This window comes from Pongo abelii, chromosome 9 (assembly GCF_028885655.2).
Source record: "Pongo abelii isolate AG06213 chromosome 9, NHGRI_mPonAbe1-v2.0_pri, whole genome shotgun sequence".
Classification (NCBI taxonomy): domain Eukaryota; kingdom Metazoa; phylum Chordata; class Mammalia; order Primates; family Hominidae; genus Pongo; species Pongo abelii.
In genome coordinates, this window is record NC_071994.2 from 8,175,902 (window position 1) to 8,192,299 (window position 16,398).

General features: G+C 54.9%; 1 protein-coding gene across 4 annotated transcripts; it reads right to left on the reverse strand.

The window, feature by feature from the left end:
* Nucleotides 1-600: 600 nt before the first annotated feature.
* On the reverse strand, nucleotides 601-12,676 carry PELI3 (pellino E3 ubiquitin protein ligase family member 3). 4 transcript variants are annotated; one of them, XM_002821486.6, is made up of 8 exons: nucleotides 12,553-12,676; nucleotides 11,301-11,453; nucleotides 10,676-10,747; nucleotides 8,197-8,326; nucleotides 7,095-7,196; nucleotides 6,133-6,327; nucleotides 5,644-5,832; nucleotides 601-3,976 (listed from the first exon to the last, which is right to left on the reverse strand). In XM_002821486.6, exons 2-8 carry the CDS (start codon nucleotides 11,450-11,452, stop codon nucleotides 3,407-3,409), a joined length of 1,410 nt encoding a protein of 469 aa, XP_002821532.1. In that variant the 5' UTR covers nucleotide 11,453; nucleotides 12,553-12,676; the 3' UTR covers nucleotides 601-3,406. The 4 variants fall into 4 exon arrangements, with proteins under 4 accessions (XP_002821532.1, XP_054381556.1, XP_002821531.1 ...); XM_054525581.2 differs by having other exon boundaries at nucleotides 11,252-11,453; XM_002821485.6 differs by lacking the exon at nucleotides 10,676-10,747.
* Between the last annotated feature and the right edge of the window lie 3,722 nt (nucleotides 12,677-16,398).

A 16,398-nucleotide genomic window follows, 5' to 3' on the forward strand; every position in this document is an offset into this window, starting at 1 on the left:
AGGACTCAGGGTCAGACTGGGGGGGTGGAGCGAGGTTGTCTGGGAGTCTTGGCTTTATGAACCGGAAAACCAGGCTAATAATTGAATCCAATCCAAGGGATATTATAAGTTGTGATGTGTTGACTGCAGTGCAGCTCCCTATAGTTGCGCAGGGTGAGGGGCGTTTGAGTACTGAAATCCCACACGGTCTCCTTGCCACGCCCATGTCTCGGCCAGACAGCGTCTACCTACCATAGACACCAGTTTCTCATCCACAAAGGTGCCCAAGGCCCTGCTTGACACAACAGTGTTACAAGCTGTTAGCTTTGATGATGACTTGTTATATGGGGGAGTTCAACAAGTTGGTCAGTGTCCTTAGGAAAATCACCCCTCTTCTTTCCTGTGCCTCCGTTTTCATTGTCTTTAAAATGGGTATAAAGTTGGCTGACAGGTGAAGTTGAAATGTGCACAGGTAAGGGAGGTAGTGCTGCCCACTGCCAGCAGGGGGCAGCTCAGGCAAGGAAAAGATCCCAGTGCTCTCAGGACCCCTAACCAAGCTACGTGATCACATTTTTATGATCACAGATAACATGAGCATATACTGAGGTCCCTTGCTAGCAGTTTGGCATGGAGGACCTCATTTAATTCTTGCAAAAATCCTGAGGTATCATCACTTTACCCATTGTACAGATAGGGAAACTGAGGCTAAGAGGTTCACCGACTCCTATAACACCACACAGTTCAGGTGTCCCCGGCCCCAACATACAGATACACACACACAGTCACTCACATGGAGCAGTCTATCACTGGAGTCATAACTCCCCAGCCTTGGCTCTTCCCCATGGGAATGCAAAAGGGGTCGGTGAGGAGCAACACTTACGAATCAACTGTGTTACAGGTGCTCTCCATATATTCACAACCACCTGGCGAGGTAGCGACTGTTATCCCCTTTAGCATTGAGGAAGCTGAGGCTCTAAGAGCTGGCAAAGGCAGAGCTGGGACAGGACCAGGGCTGTCTGACCCCCTCCACCAATACCTCTGAGTCCTCCCCAGCATCTAGTGTGGTGCCCTTTGCTGGTCTTTCCTCGTAGGGTCTGAGGTTCCCCACTGGAAGTGGGATCAGAATGTTCCCCTGCCTGGTTCCCAACAGGGTCAGAAGAGAGAACTTGGAAGAGTTGGATTTTGAGTGCTTTGTGTGTTGTGTGTATGTTGAGGGGAGAGAAGTTGGAATGCTCCCACACCTCCTGCAGCATCCCCACCCTCCCCTTCGCCCCCACTGCAGCAGTGCCATGCTCTGGAAGGAAGAATCTGATCACACCCTCCTCCTTCTCTCATCACATGCGGGTGCCTTCTGTCTTCTCAACAGCCCAGGTCTGATCTCCCTGGCCGCAACCAGCTGTGTGGCCTTGGTCAGGTCCATCTCTCCCCTCGGAATCTGTACTTCCCTAGGCTCTGCCGTCTACTGGGGACGATGGCCAGGTCAGGCCTATACTCAGAGCCTTCTTCTCTTCGTCTCCAGAACAGCCATCTACCTGTCTTCCTAGCTCGCTCCCCGCAGGAATGGTCTGGGGCAACCCCAGCAACATGCCCACCTGTGGCCAGGATGAATAGGAATCCAGTTCAGGCTTGGCTTCCATGGCAATCAAGGCCCACCAGGCCCCAGCAACCTTCCCTACCCCCCATTCCTTTTTGCTGCCCCCCTCCACACCGGGCATGTTCCCTGCCACACCATGCTGTTCCCCTCACCTGGGCTGCCCTCCCAACTCCTTTCTGCCTCTAGAGATGCTCTGCCATTCAAGACTTGGCTCAGGCTCCAGGTCCTCCCTGGGCCTTCTAGAGCCCCTGGTTCTCACTCCTCTGAACACTTCCAGCCTGGCTAACAGCCCACTGCATCCTGGCCTGGGGTACAGGTGGCCAGCACAGGTGTGGGGGTCAGCTTCCAACACAAGCACGGGTAGGTCCCTCTGCAGACCGTGGGCTGTGAGAGGCCCGGCCTTGCCCACTGCAGGGGCCCTGCGCAGGGCTGGGCATGAAGCAGGTGGGTGTCCACCAATCTAGTATCCAAAACCCTGCTTGGTTCACCCCCACCTCTGTTGAAGGAAAGCAACACTGTGATGGAGAGGAGCAGCTGTGGATTCAAATCCTGGCTTGGCCACTTTCTAGTTGTGTGACTTGGTGCATCTGCCCTCATCTCCTCAGAGACAAAAATGGCAACACCTCCCTTCTTGGGTTACTATGAGGATTAAATAACAAAACCTCCAAGAAGCAGAGCCCGGTGTCTGGAGAGTGCTCAATGGACGTAGTTATTATTATCATCATCAGCACAGTGCGGGGCACGTGGTGGGCATTCAGGGATGATGGCCCTTGTGTCACAACCGACACTCTTGACCAGTTAGTCCTCTCTCCTCCCTTTGTTGACTCCTGACCGTCCACAAATGAGGTTCAGAATCCTCCATCCAGCATCTTCCCTGGTCACATGGTCCCAACCTTTTGCTCCACCCCCTTCTCTGTCCCCTCCCCCCCCGAAGTCCATGCTCCAGCCGTCCTGACTCTGTCCCTGGATTTCTGGCTTACTGACACCTGAGCCTGTGCACAGGCCCTCCCTTCTGTATAGAGCACACTTCCCATCTTGTGGACTCGGAGGGTTCCAAGCAGCCATCAAGGCTGAGCTCCTATGATACCTCCTCCGTGAAGCCTCCCTCACTTTTCCATTACCAGTGAGGCCTGCCACAGCCCGATTTGTACTCTGATCCTGGCACACATGAAGCCGTGTTGCCATTTGGTAATAGTCTGTCCTCCACTAGACTGTGAACTCCGCCAGGCGGGGCACCAGGTCTGATTGCCTCTGTGTCCCCAGATACCACTTAGCACAGAGTCGAGCCCATAGTGGCTATCAGCAAATGCTGGGCCCAGCCTGCCACCCACCCACCACTCACTCAGGGGCTGGAGACATTGCACGCATGCGGGGCACGTGGGACTTGTGGGGGCAGCTGAGCAGCGAGGTTTATAGAGGAACCCAGGACGGCAGCAGGAAGGATGAGTGTCTGAAACTGGGTTGGCAGGCTCAGGGCATAGCCAGCCTAAGCTGGGGGTCAGAGGCCCCTGGCCCCTTCACTCCCCCAGGGGCACACAGTGTCGGCGGCACAATGTGGGATGCCCCAGGAAGGGCAAGGCCATGGGGCTGGGCTTTCCTTCATCGACCCAGGACAGAGCTGGTGCTGAAGGCCCCATCAGCATGACTGGGGTGGAGATCTTGGGGACCTCCTTGGGGGGCCACAGTTGGGGGGAAGGGCACAGCCCATCCAACATGTCCATCTGGTGTGGCTGTGCCAGCAGGGAGTGTCCCACATGCAGAGCTCCCTCTGGGCTGCAGGAGGTGGGGACCTGGGTGGGCAGGTGGGCACAGCAGCAGGGGGCCCCAGGGAGCCTAATCCAGCGGGCCCTGGAAAATGAGGCGGACGCAGCCATGCTCGCCAGTAAGCCAGGCCCCGCAAAAGGGGCAGGCAGCATGGAAAGCGTGGGTGCCGTGGGGCAGTGGTGTCTGGGCCCAGTAGCGGGCAGTCTTCTCAGAGCAGACGTGGCCGCAAGGTGCAAAGGCATGGCTAGGCGGCCCAGGGTCCAGGCAGAGGCCGGCCTCCTGGCCAAGCCATAGAGGCACGTAAGGCCCCACGAGGCGGCAGAGAGGACATTCGCGCTCCTGGGGGCCCCGCTCCCGCCGGCAGCCCCAGCCGTGGTAGCCGTGGACGTGCCCGCAGCGGACGTAGACCCAGGGCTGCTGTTTGTCGGGCGCTGTGCGGCCACGGGCTGGGCTGGGGAAGGCCAGAGTGCTGAGGCCCACGGGGCACTGGGGCCGCGCTGCATTTGCCTCCTGCCGCTGGGCCTCCAGTTGCTTCAGTGTGGGAGCCCGCAGCAGCCCCGCCGGTGTGCGCCACAGCAGTGTGGCCCCACACAGGTCGATGAGAGAGCCGTCCTGCAGCACGTTGGACTCGTTTTCCACCTGCCAGAGGCAGTAGAAGGGCCTTACTGCCCAAGAGGCCCCCGCTGAGCCGCGGGTCCATCCCACGGAGCCTCCCTGGAGAGGACACCCTGGCTGGCAGGGCAGGCAGGGCAGAGGAGCAAGGCAGGCTAGGAGGCCAAGTGGGTGGGCAGGTGCACCCCAGGCACATGCTGATCCCCCCTCCCAGCGGGGCATGGGCCTTGGTTTCCCCATCTGTCTAATCAGGAAGTCTGACCCAGACAGGGTTTTTCTAAAATAAGATGTTTTCTGAAGTGCCGTCCTCGTGACAGAGGCAGGAAAGGCCTCTAACGAGGAATGCTGAGTACTTAGCTCAAAGCTAACGGAGAATGCTGGGTACTTAGCCCAAAGCAGCTGTCCCAGTAGTTACAGTTAAAAGCAAAAACTCAGGAGCTAGGCTGCCCAGGCTGAATTCTGGCTTCACCGTTGACTAACTGTGTCCCTTGTCGAGTAACTTAACCTCTCTCCATCTCAGTTTCCTCATCCTCAAGATGGACTGCACCATCCGGCATCTCAAGTGGTTCTTGTGAAGATTAAATGAATCCATCAGGCCGGGCGCGGTGGCTCACGCCTGTAATCCCAGCACTTTGGGAGGCTGAGGTGAGCAGATCACCTGAGGTCAGGAGTTCCAGACCAGCCTGGCCAACAGGGTGAAACCCCATCTCTACTAAAAATACAAAAAGTTAGCCGGGTGTGGTGGCTCATGCCTGTAGTCCCAGCTACTTGGGAGGCTGAGGCAGGCGAATCACTTGAACCCAGGAGGCGGAGGTTGCAGTGAGCCAAGATTGTGCCATTGCACTCCAGCCTGGGGGATAGAGTGAGACTCCATCTCAAAAAAATAAATAAATAAAAAATAAATGAATCAATCAGTTTAAAAACTTAGAACAGTGTGTGGCAAATAGTGGTCAAGAAGAGTAGGCTTGTGAAACATTCACATGCATCGTTTTAACAAACAATGCTTCCCCAGACCTCCCCACAGAGTTGACGCTCTGGAAAGAAAAGCCATGCTTTTCTCTGAGGTTTTGCATCTCCTTGGCCAACGTGCTCATGCCCAGGAAGAGCAGTGCATGGCCAGTTTGAGGAGCATGGCCATGTGACCTTGGACAGCACCTGCCTCTCTCTAGGACTCACTCCCGGCTCCTAACCTCAGCTCTCTGATCTGCACCACAAGGAGCTGCCACTAACACTTGTGTCAGAACTACTGTAAGGACCCTCTCCTCCTGGGAGAGGAGAACAGTGCTAAACCTGTCTGAACATGACAGACATGCTACAAACTGCCAACCCTTTAGGCTATAAACTGCTCACACATGGGCCAAGTGTCACTCTCATAAGGTGTGATTTTTTTTAAGCTGCCAGCAGCCTTGAAGCCACCTGGGACTGCACAGTATGTCTGTGTGTGCCTTGATCGCATCACCCCCTGGACCTCCAGTGGTATGCATGCTATGCTTGGGGACCCTGGTCTGTCTGCCTGTCTGTGGGACAAGTGGCTCATGCTAAGAACTCCCCGGGCCTGGGATTCCCCGATATGGAGCCTGTTGGGGCTCCCTGGGGCAGAAGGACTGGAGATCATCTCCTGGCTTGGGCAGGGGGATGGGCAGCTTGTGAGGGCCTGGCAAGGATAGGGTTGGGGAATGGAGCGGGCCACCTACCAGCTTGCCCCGCTGCTGGGCTGAGCGGCTGTCCCGCAATGTGTACACATTCCCACAGACCGAGATCTCCCGCCAGACACCCGGGGCTGAGTCCTCGGAGAAGCCGCCTGCCGGGTGCATCACCAGGACTCCATTGGTGGTCAGTCCATCCATCAGGCCATCTGGGGTCCGCCATTTGGCCGCTCGCTCCTGGGACCACATGAGGGATCAGATCACATCCCCCAGGGGCCCCCCGGCAGGCCATGTGCTAGAGGCACTGCCCCCCTACCCTCAGGTTCAGAGGCGGCCCAGAGAGGACTGGCATTGAAGCTGCATGACTTGAGCGTCTCTCTGGGCCTCACTTTGCTCATCAGTTAGGTGGGGTTGCTAAGCCCTGCCAGGACCATCATTTGGATTACTGTGGGCTGGTTCATCACCTCAAGATGCTGCACCTCCCAAGCCTACCCCTTGCCTCACAGATGAGTTGGTCCCTTCCTGGGGCTCACTCACTCCAAGGAAGATGTTGCTAGAGGCGTCGAAGCCAGCGGCATAGATGCGGGCAGTATAGGGTGGCCGGCGGTCACAGAGGATGCGGCAGGCATAGCGGGAGATGGTGCTCTGGGCAGAAGGGCCCTCGGCAGCCCCTCCTCCAGGGGACGTGTCTGTTACCACGAAGTCAATCATGTTCTCTGTGGAGCGGCCGATCTGTGGGGACAGGGAGAGCAAGCAGGGACTGTATGTACATAAGGGACTCTCATGGGCCTTCCCTCCCAGAGTACCAGCAGCTGCTCTGTATGCAAGGTCACCAAAAAGGAGGCTGCCAGGCCCTGGGGAGGGGGCAGCACCAACTCCTTAGGCCCTCTAGGCTCCCAGGTGGGGTCTCCAAGTCCAAGAAGCCATGGCCTGGAGCAGCTTCTCCTTCTCTGTTGCCCCCACAGCACTAGGGATCGCCCCATTCAATAAATACAAGTTGATTTGCTGATATAATTATGAGAGGGTGCTCAAATGTTAGCAGCAGATAGTGACTTCTAAGTAACTATTTGCTATATGCCAGCCACCATGCTAAACATTTTATATGCAATGCTTAAGTTAATCTTCCCGTGGGGTGGGTGCTATTATGGGCCTCATTTCACAGAGGAGTAAACCAAGGCCCAGAGAACTTAAGTGATGCTTCCCCAAAGTCACCCAGTGGTAAGTGCTGGAGCCAAAATCTGAACCCAGGAATTAGGCCTCTCACACCTGAACTCCTGAGCTGTGTGACCTCCCACAGTCTAGGATTCTTGAGTTTGATCCTTGATACAGCCACTGACTTGCTGTGTGACTGCAGTCAACAGCCCACACTGGGACATCCTGCTTCCTCGTCTGGAGAGAAGCAACTTTCCCATGGCCTCCCAACCTGCAGCCTCACCTGAAATGCTTGCAGAGCCTAGAGGCCTGGTGGCCAGGAGGTGTGTGGAGAGGCCTGAGCATACCTGGAACATGTCTGTGTCGCTATCATGTGTATACTCCACTATGACCGAGTGGCTCCGGGACAGTGTGTATGAGATGCTGTGCTGACCACGGTTACTCAGTGCCTGGGGGGAGAAAAAAGTCACTTGCCAGGGTGTGCAGCAATGATAAGTGTATGCCTCGAGCAAGCAGCTGGAGCTCAAGGCCCAGCAGCCACTCCCTGGGAAGGGGGCAGCTCCATCCTTCGCAGAGAGTAGACAGTGCAGCAGATGTTTCACATGATTTAAGCCCTACAGTCACCCTAAGAATGGGGTTATCAGGCCGGGCGTGGTGGCTCACGCCTGTAATCCCAGCACTTTGGGAGGCTGAGGTGGGCGGATCACTTGAGGTCAGGAGTTCAAGACCGGCCTGGCCAACATAGCGAAACCCCATCTCTACTAAAAATACAAAAAAAAAAAAAAAAAAATTAGCTGGGCGTGGTGGTGCACGCCTGTAGTCCCACCTACTTGGGAGGCTGAGGCAGGAGAATGGCTTGAACCTGGGAGGCGGAGCTTGCAGTGAGCTGAGATCGCGCCACTGTACTCCAGCCTGGGTGACAGAACGAGATTCCGTTTCAAAAAAAAAAAAAAAAGAATGGGGTTATTGTTCCATTTTAGAGTTGAAGAAACTGCAGGTCAGAGAGAAACTGGCCTAAAGGCACACAGCTGGAAATATCAGAGGCTGAATTTTAACCCAAATCCTCTAAAGTCAAAGGTTTTTCCTTTACCATTGCAGTATGACTGTCACCTCCCACTCTCTGAACCTTGGCTGCCTCTAAAATGGTGCAGCTCATTTCCACCCATTTCCATTTCCATTGGATGGAAATAAGCAGCACCATCTTAGAGGCAGCCAAGGTTCAGAGAGGTCCAGTGGTTAAGGAAACATTTTGCAAGCTGTAAAGAACTGCGCACACTGCAAAAGATTTTTCATCACCATTCTCAGATGGCCCAATAAGCAGTGAGTGATGACACAAAGTGGGCTCCCCTGTTAAGGTGGGGGGGCTGTGGGCAGGTAGGACCTGGAAGGCCAAAGACCTGGGCCTTGGGCAGAGAGGGCAGGACTCAGGTCTACGGGTCAGTTGCTTGCCTTGGAGATGAGCGGCGTGGAGATGTGGTGCATGACGTCTGGCTTCACCCCGTTGGCATGTGGCCGGCGGCTCAGTGCCAGGCGGCTTCGCCGGCGGCCCTTGTCCCCACTTGCCAGACACCCATTGTAGCTGTAGATGTTGGGGGTTAAGAAGAAAGGGTTGCAAGAGGAGAGAGAGAAAGAGAGAAAGTGAACCCCTGATGAGACTTGGAGGAAACTGCCAACTTCTGGGCAGATCCTACCTTAATAAACAAGCTCTAGAAGTACCTGAAACTAGAAGACCCTACAATAACAAATTGGTACCTTGCGGAGTGGGAGGGGGGTGTCAGAACAGTTTCAAAAGCACTTTCATTCAGTTAACCAAGTATTTCCTGGACACTTGAGCCATGCCTGGATGGGTGCTGTGCACTGGGGCAGTAGAGGTGACGCACCATGGGTCAGTTGTGGGCCTTCAGTGGAGGGGTTCCTCAGCTTCTCCAGGAACCTAGGTGCCACCTGCCACACCCAGGCACAAGCCAAGGATGCCATAAGCCTAGAGGGAGAAAAGGGAATTCTGGCCCTAGGATCAGGTTTCTGGGAGAGGAAACACCTCTACTGGATTTTGAAGAACTAGAAAGCGTTCACCTGTAGCAAACTGTCACTTATCACACCACTACTCAAAACCAAAATGAAAGGAAAAAACGACCCACAATGCCACTGCCTCCATATGTCCATACATGTCAAATTTCCACCTGCCTTCCCAGCTCTTGTCTGGAGGGGATGGCTGTGAGAGGCACAGAGAGGGTGAGGCGTAGCTCTCATCGCTGCCATGGGCTGCTGCCTCTGTGTTCCCGGCCTTCATGTTATCAATCACCTAATGGAATCTGTGCAGTGGCCTGCCAGGCAAGTGGCTTTCTACCCATCTTACAAATGAGAGAAATCAAGGCTCAGGGAGGTAATGTGACTTGCCTCTGGCTAGTAGGTGAAAATGTCCAGATTTGAGCCCAGTCTCTCTGACTCCAGAAGCCCCTCTAGATGGAGGCTAACCCTAAGCAAAGGGCCCAAGGCTGGCAGGGTCTGATATCAGGGAATGGTGGCTTTGGTGGTGAAGTATGTGGGGGAGATGACGCTGGTGGGAGGGCTCTGAACTCCAGGCTGAGGACATTATTCAGTAACCAGTGGGGTGCCAGGAAGGTCTGGGAACAGGAAGTGACAGGAGGACAAAGAGCTGCCAAATACAGACAAGGCCACTTGAATCAGAATCTTCTAGTGAGTTTGTTAAAATCCAGATGAGGCCGGGCGCAGTGGCTCACACATGTAATCCCAGCAGTTTGGGAGACCGAGGCGGGCAAATCACTTGAGGTCAGGAGTTCAAGACCAGCCCGGCCAACATAATAAAACCCTGTCTCTACTGAAAATACAAAAACTAGCCAGGCATGGTGGTGGGTGCCTGTAATCCCAGCTACTCAGGAGGCTGAGGCAGGAAAATCACTTGAACCCAGGAGCTGGAGGTTGCAGTGAGCTGAGATTGTGCCACTGTACTCCAGCCTGGGCGACAGAGCAAGACTCTGTCTCAAAAAAAAAAAAAAAAAAAAAAAAAAATCCAGATTCCCTGGTCCCACCCATTGCGACTGTGATTCTGTAGGCTTGGAGAGGGCCTGTCAATGTGTATTTTCAGTGCCCTGCAGCCAGCTCTGATATGCAGCCAGCCAGCGTGGACTCTGCTCTGCAAGGGGGCTGGCAGGAGGGCCCATACCCATGGGTCTGCAGCCTCCTACCTTAGTGGCCTTGCCTTGGGCTGGAAAGCCAGTCCTGCCTTTGGGATATGAAGCAGCTGCTTTTCCAAGGCAAGTTCTCCCAAGGGAGACATCACTTTTGCCCTTGTGAGCTCTTCCTACACATGGCGGGGGCAGGTCTTGAGGTGGGACAGTTCAGGACACACGCTTGGGACACAGATGGGCCTGGCTTAAATCTGGCTCTTCCACTTATCACATGACCTCTGTAAAATGGAGCTAATTTTTTAGGACCTACCTCGCAGGTTCATTTTGAGAACTAAATGAGACAAAGCATTCAAAAGTGCTTGGCACAGAGTTTGACATATTTGTAGGAAGCCCTTGATAAGTGTTCACTATTACTGCTTTTTTTTTTTTAAAAGCACCTGTCAACAAACAGCCATTTTAAAAAAATAATCTTAATGATAACATAGCTTATCAAATAGTTTCTTTAGGACTGATGGCAAAGAGAGGCCAAAAGGAGAACTGGATGGGGGAGGAGGAAGAGGGTCTGTCCCTGGGGAAAGATCTGAGTGGATGGTGCAGGGATCCTGGTCAGGCGAAGACCAAGAAGGGATGAGGTTGGCCAGGCCGCCAGCTCACGTTGCTTCCTCTCTCCCGGCCTTGGCTTTCTCATCTGTAGTGTGAGGGTCAGCTGTGGCTTAGTGAAAGTGCACTAGACCTAGAGTAAGAAAGACCTGGGTCCAAATCCCAGCCCTGCCACTTACCAGCTGTGTGCCCTTGGGCCAGTCACTTCCCCTCTCTGAGCCTCGGTTTCCTCACCTCCTTCCTCACAGCATCTTTGTGAAGATTGAAATGAAATAATGTCCATGAAAGGGCTTGGCACAGGCCTGCCTCCCAGAACACTCGATATGTGCTAGGCGCTGTTCTATGTACTTTACAGAAATCACCTCATTCATTCCTTCCGACAACCCTCTGAGGAAGGGATTATTATCATACCCATTTGCAAAACAGGGGAAACGGAAGCACAGGGAAGTTCAGCAACTTGCAGAGGCAGGATTTGAACCAAGCAGTTTTGCTGGAGAACCAGAGTTCTTCACCCCACACCACACACACTAGGTGCTTTACGAAAGGCAGCTGGTGTTAACGTTTTTCTCATATGATCAGGAAGTTGGGTGGTTAGAGTTGTCACAGTAATTTGTGAAAAATGGGAAGATAAAATAATAATTATGAATTGAGGTGGGTTTGCTCAATTTTGTCTTTCAGCTAGGAAGGTGAGGAGGGATGAACAGCAGAAGGCCCTATGTGGGGGCAGGAGGGGTCGGGGCCCTTGTTCTGGCTACCTTGGGTGGGTGTCTGGTGCTTCACCCCTCCTAGGCCAGGGATGCTCACCCCAGGACGATGAGTTCACCATACTTGATGGGCTCCTCGCCTGGCTGCGCATCTTCACCGGGAGAGGAGAGAACGCAAGAGCCCTTGTTCCCCCGGTGCTGGAGGTCTGAGGTTCGGGGGGACCCCACTTCAGGGTTTCCTTCCAGCACCATTCTGGGCAGAGTGGGAGAGAAAAGAGCTTTGTAGGTTCCCACCCCAGCCCGGCTCAATCCCAGCTGCAGCCTGCTGCAGAGCCGCCTAGGCTAAGGCAAGGGTGACCTTTCACCACCTCTACTGCTATGGCAACCACTTCCCCTCTGCCTCCTCTAAACTGCCCGAGGTTGCTGGGATACCAGGGAGGGGTGGCACAGTCAAGAGGGTCAGGATATTCAGTGGTGCCAGAGGGATGGACCAACTTGGGGTGGCCAGAGGCTGCTTTTTGGCCAAGATCCCAGTCTGGGATGTGCTTCAAAGAGGGGCACCCCATCAGTTGGGGGCCCTTACCCCTCATCTCAGACTCAGTTCCTGGTTATAGCTCTTAGCCTCTGGACCTCTGATTTAGCCTCTCTGACAGGTTCTTTGAATCTACCTATCCATCTGAATCTTTCTGCCCCTTTGAGGTCTAGGCCTCTGTCTGTCCATCTGCTTTCTCAATGACTCTCTGTCCTCCCAGCCGCTGTCCTTTTCGCCGTCTCTCTCCCCCCATTCCCCGTCTCTGCCTGTCTGCCCGCCTCCGCCTCACCATCTGCCTCAGTCTCCCCATCTCGGCCTCCCCCTGCGGGCAGGCCAATAGACTCCTCCTGGGTGCGCGCTCTTCCTTCCCTCCCTCAGGTGTCTGCGTCCCCAGCCGCCCGGGTCTCAGGAGGCCTGCGGAGGCGGCGCTCCCCCCTCGAGCTCGGGCTGCAGCACAGCCGTCTCCCGCAGGCAGCCCGTTTGGAAAACATCCCCGCGCCAGAGGGACGGCGCCGGGGCAGGCCCGCGCCCCGCGCCCCGGGCGGGCAGAACGAGAACCGCGGCCCAGTACCTACGCAGGTCCACACCCGGCGGCCCCTCCGCACAACACGCGCGCGTGCACAGCCCCGCACGCCCCGGGCCCGGACGGCGCAGAGACCACCCGCACCCGCGACCGCAGGGACGCGCGGGCGCGCAGCAGCCACCGGCGCCCGCCCTCGGACCCACTCCCTCCGCCACCCCCAGACACGCAAACACGCCCCCCGCGCCCGCCGGGGCCCGCCCGGCGCAGCCCCCGCCCCCTCAGCCCCGGCGGCCTCACCTGGCCACGCTCCGGGCCCCGCTGGGCGCCGCTCCCTCCCCGCCTAGCCCCTGCTCGGCCCCGGGCCGCTGCGGCGGGATGGGCCCGGCCCGCGGCGGCTCCGCGCTGCCTCGTCACAGGGACACCCGGGGCCGGGGGAGGGGGATGAGCGCTAACAGCCATGCTCCGCCCCCTGTCCGGAGGCCCCGCCCCATTTCCCCGCCCCTAGGAGAGCCCCGCCTCGCTCCAGACTCCGCCTCTTGCGGCGATGCTCAGCCCTCGTCGGCGGAGCTCCGCCCCTTCGCAGGAGACCACGCCCTTCCCCTGGTACCGCCCTCTGACCGGGGAAGCCCCGCTCTCCACTCCGTCTGAGGGACTCCCTTGCCCCTCCTAGCCGGCTCAGGACTCCCCCGTAGTCTTCGCGACCCCTCCCCCATTTCAGACTCCCCAGACTCCGCCTCCATGTCCGGGGACTCCGGGGTTCTCCCAGAGACACGGGCGCCCCCTCTCCACCGTAGGTCAGGGCCCCCACAAGGCGCTGGAGGCCCCTTCCCCAGCCTTAGGCCCGGGGACTCCCCACCCCCAGCTCCGACACCCTGCCTCCCATCTGGGGACGCCACGCAATTAGAGGAGAGGAGGAAAATGCTAAAGGCAAAGGGGGTGTGCGGCAGCGGTGGAGGCCGGGGAAAGCAGCTGCAGTTGACCAGAGTAGCAGACCTGTCTTCCAGCCCAGCTCGGGCACCCCACATTCCCCTCCCCTCAGTCCCCTCCCCTCCGCCAGGATGCACACACCACCCGATGCGCTGCAAAGGAAAGAGACTTGGGGGAGCACAGCCCCTTCTGGGCCTGGGGCTTGCGAGAGATCTATCAGTCTACGTTAGGCGCTGTGCGCTGTGCTTTGAGCAAATTAAACCCTTTACTTTAATCCTGGGAGGCAGGCACGATAGTTGCCCATTTCACAGATGAGGAAATAGATGTACGAAAGTGACTTGCTTGTTGTAGTTTGCTAGAAACGGGCCAAGAGAGAATCTTAGCTGTATGAGCGGCTTCAGTCTCAACTCCTAACTTCGTACCTTGTCGTTCTGACTAGGGATGGAGCCTCAGAGGTGCAGAAAAGAAACCTTGTCTGCATCAGGTAAGGTCCCTATTGCTCAGTACTCTTGGTCTGGAACTATAACTAAAGGCTGGATTATAGTTCCAGATCAAGTCTTTGGTCTTGTGGGTGGCGGTGGGGGTGTTTAATGAGAAAATCAAGGAAGACTGCCCAGAGGAGGTGGCTTTTGACTTCCATCATGAAGGATGCATGTTTAGTTTGCCTAAACATTCCTGAGAGGGAGCCGCTGCCACTCCCACCCCCACAAACTTGTTGCACCTGAAGCTCCCCATCTACCAGACTCCCCTGGGGCCCTACTACATCCACCCCGCTAACTCCTCCACCTAAAAATAGCCAAAGATACCAACTGCTTTGCCAACTGTTCTGGGGCCCAGCGGCTAGATGAAACAAGAAAGCAGCCGACGGCACATCCTTTAGGGGAAAAGACACTCGTTAGTCACAGAGAATCTCCATGCGAGACTCCCATCAAGCAGGCCACCACCAGACCGCTGGGCTGCTGGCTGCAGGTCACACAAACCCTGTGACACAGGATAGCTGCCCTCACTGATGCCTCCAGAGGCCTCCATTGTGCTGGGTGTGCACGGGGACCCTGGGACAGCCTCACTCCCTTGTGTACCCCCAGCTTTTAATGCATTGCCTGCCAGAGTAGGTCCTCAGTGAATATATACTGAATCCCTGTTATAATCCCCAGTTTACACACCAGGAAGCCGAGGCTCAGGCAGAAGAAGAAACTTGCTCCAGGTCACAAGCCAGGCAGATGCGGAGCTGATGCTTCACAGGAGCCCCAGGGCTTCCACCTGACACTGGACTGCATGGAGGAAGGTCTGAGAGGGATCACCAAGACTCACTGGAGGAGGAGGCAGGGATTTCTCCTGGGGCAGTACTGGGATTGGAGCTGCATAGTGGCTCAGCCAGACCATCAGGCCTCAGGGAGCCTGAGGTGGGCCAGATACCAGGATTGCCCAAGTAAGGGAGAGGAAGGGAGAGTTAGGACACCAGTAGCAGATGCCTAAGTTCCAACCTTGGCTTCTGGCTCTAAATCCAGCGCTCTGCTCTAAGAACTCCAGCTTCTTAATCTCTCTAAGCTTCAGTTTCCTTATGTGTAAAATGGGAATAATAATGATACCTACTTGTGGTGAATAGGATTTTGCAGCATTGCTTTGAAATTCCTTTGTCAACCCTCCCTTTTCTCTCTTCAATCTAGATCTTGTCCCTGTTGGTTCAAAGAAAGGGACAAAGAAAGGAATAAAATAGAAACTTCCTTTTTTTAAATTTTATTATTATTATACTTTAAGTTTTAGGGTACATGTGCACAACGTGCAGGTTTGTTACGTAAGTATATATGTGCCATGTTGGTGTGCTGCACCTATTAACTCATTTAGCATTAGGTATATCTCCTAATGCTATCCCTCCCCCCTTCCCCCTCCCCCCACCCCACAACAGTCCCCGGTGTGTGATGTTCCCCTTCCTGTGTCCATGTGTTCTCATTGTTCAATTCCCACCTATGAGTGAGAACATGCGGTGTTTGGTTTTTTGTCCTTGCGATAGTTTGCTGAGAATGATGGTTTCCAGCTTCATCCATGTCCCTACAAAAGACATGAACTCATCATTTTTTATGGCTGCATAGCATTCCATGGTGTATATGTGCCACATTTTCTTAATCCAGTCTATCATTGTTGGACATTTGGGTTGGTTCCAAGTCTTTGCTATTATGAATATTGCGGCAATAAACATACGTGTGCCTGTGTCTTTATAGCAGCTTGATTTATAATCCTTTGGGTATATACCCAGTAAAGGGATGGCTGGGTCAAATGGTATTTCTAGTTCTAGATCCCTTTTTTTTTTTTTTTTTTGAGACGGAGTCTCGCTCTGTCGCCCAGGCTGGAGTGCAGTGGCGCAATCTCGGCTCACTGCAAGCTCCACCTCCCGGGTTCATGCCATTCTTCTGCCTCAGCCTCCCGAGTAGCTGGTACTACCGGCACCCACCACCATGCCCGGCTAATTTTTTGTATTTTTAGTAGAGACCGGGGTGTCACTGTGTTAGCCAGGATGGTCTCCGTCTCCTGACCTTGTGATCAGCCCGCCTCTGCCTCTCAAAGTGCTGGGATTACAGGTGTGAGCCACCGCGCCTGGCCGAAACTTTATTTCCTTAATTCTTGAGTTCAAATGCCTGAAGGTGAGAGGCTTGGAATAGTTTGGAAAAGTAGTTGTGTATCTAGTTGAGAAAACATGTGGAAAAAACAAAACAGGGCTGTGCGCAGTGGCTCACCCCAGTGCTTTGTGAGGCCAAGGCAGGAGGATGGCTTGAAGCTAGGAGTTTGAGACCAGCCTGGGCAACATAGTGAGACCCTGTCTCTACAAAATTAAAAAAATTAGCTGGGCATGGTGGTGCCTGCCTGTAGTCCCAGCTACGCAAGAGGTTGAGTCAGGAGAATCGTTTGAGCCCAGAAGATCAAGACTGCAGTGAGCTATGATCACATCATTGCACTCCAGACTGGGCAACAGAGGAAAATCCTGTCTCTAAAAAAAATTAAGAAGAAAAGAAAAAAACAACAGCGGCAAATTCTTTCTGGGCTGGGAGATCTGGAGAGGAGAAGGAAGAGCTAAGATGCTAGGTTCTGCCCTTGAGGCCATGCCAGACTGGGAAGGTAGGGTTGGGAAAAGACAGATCCCTCACATGGATTTGGGGATCCAGAGCAGAGGCGACCTGGGCTTCAGTTCTCAGTCTCTAGCTTTAGAGGAAAGCCCTTGAA

Excerpts from the sequence above, each read along its gene's own strand:
- PELI3 (XM_002821486.6), bottom strand. The coding sequence starts at position 11,452 with ATGGTGCTGGAAGGAAACCCTGAAGTGGGGTCCCCCCGAACCTCAGAC. Across the intron at positions 10,748-11,300 it reads GGTGAACTCATCGTCCTGGG|ATGCTGTGAGGAAGGAGGTG; the intron begins GTGAGCATCCCT and ends ATCTTCACAAAG. Across the intron at positions 8,327-10,675 it reads GGCCCAAGGGCACACAGCTG|CTACAATGGGTGTCTGGCAA; the intron begins GTAAGTGGCAGG and ends CAACATCTACAG.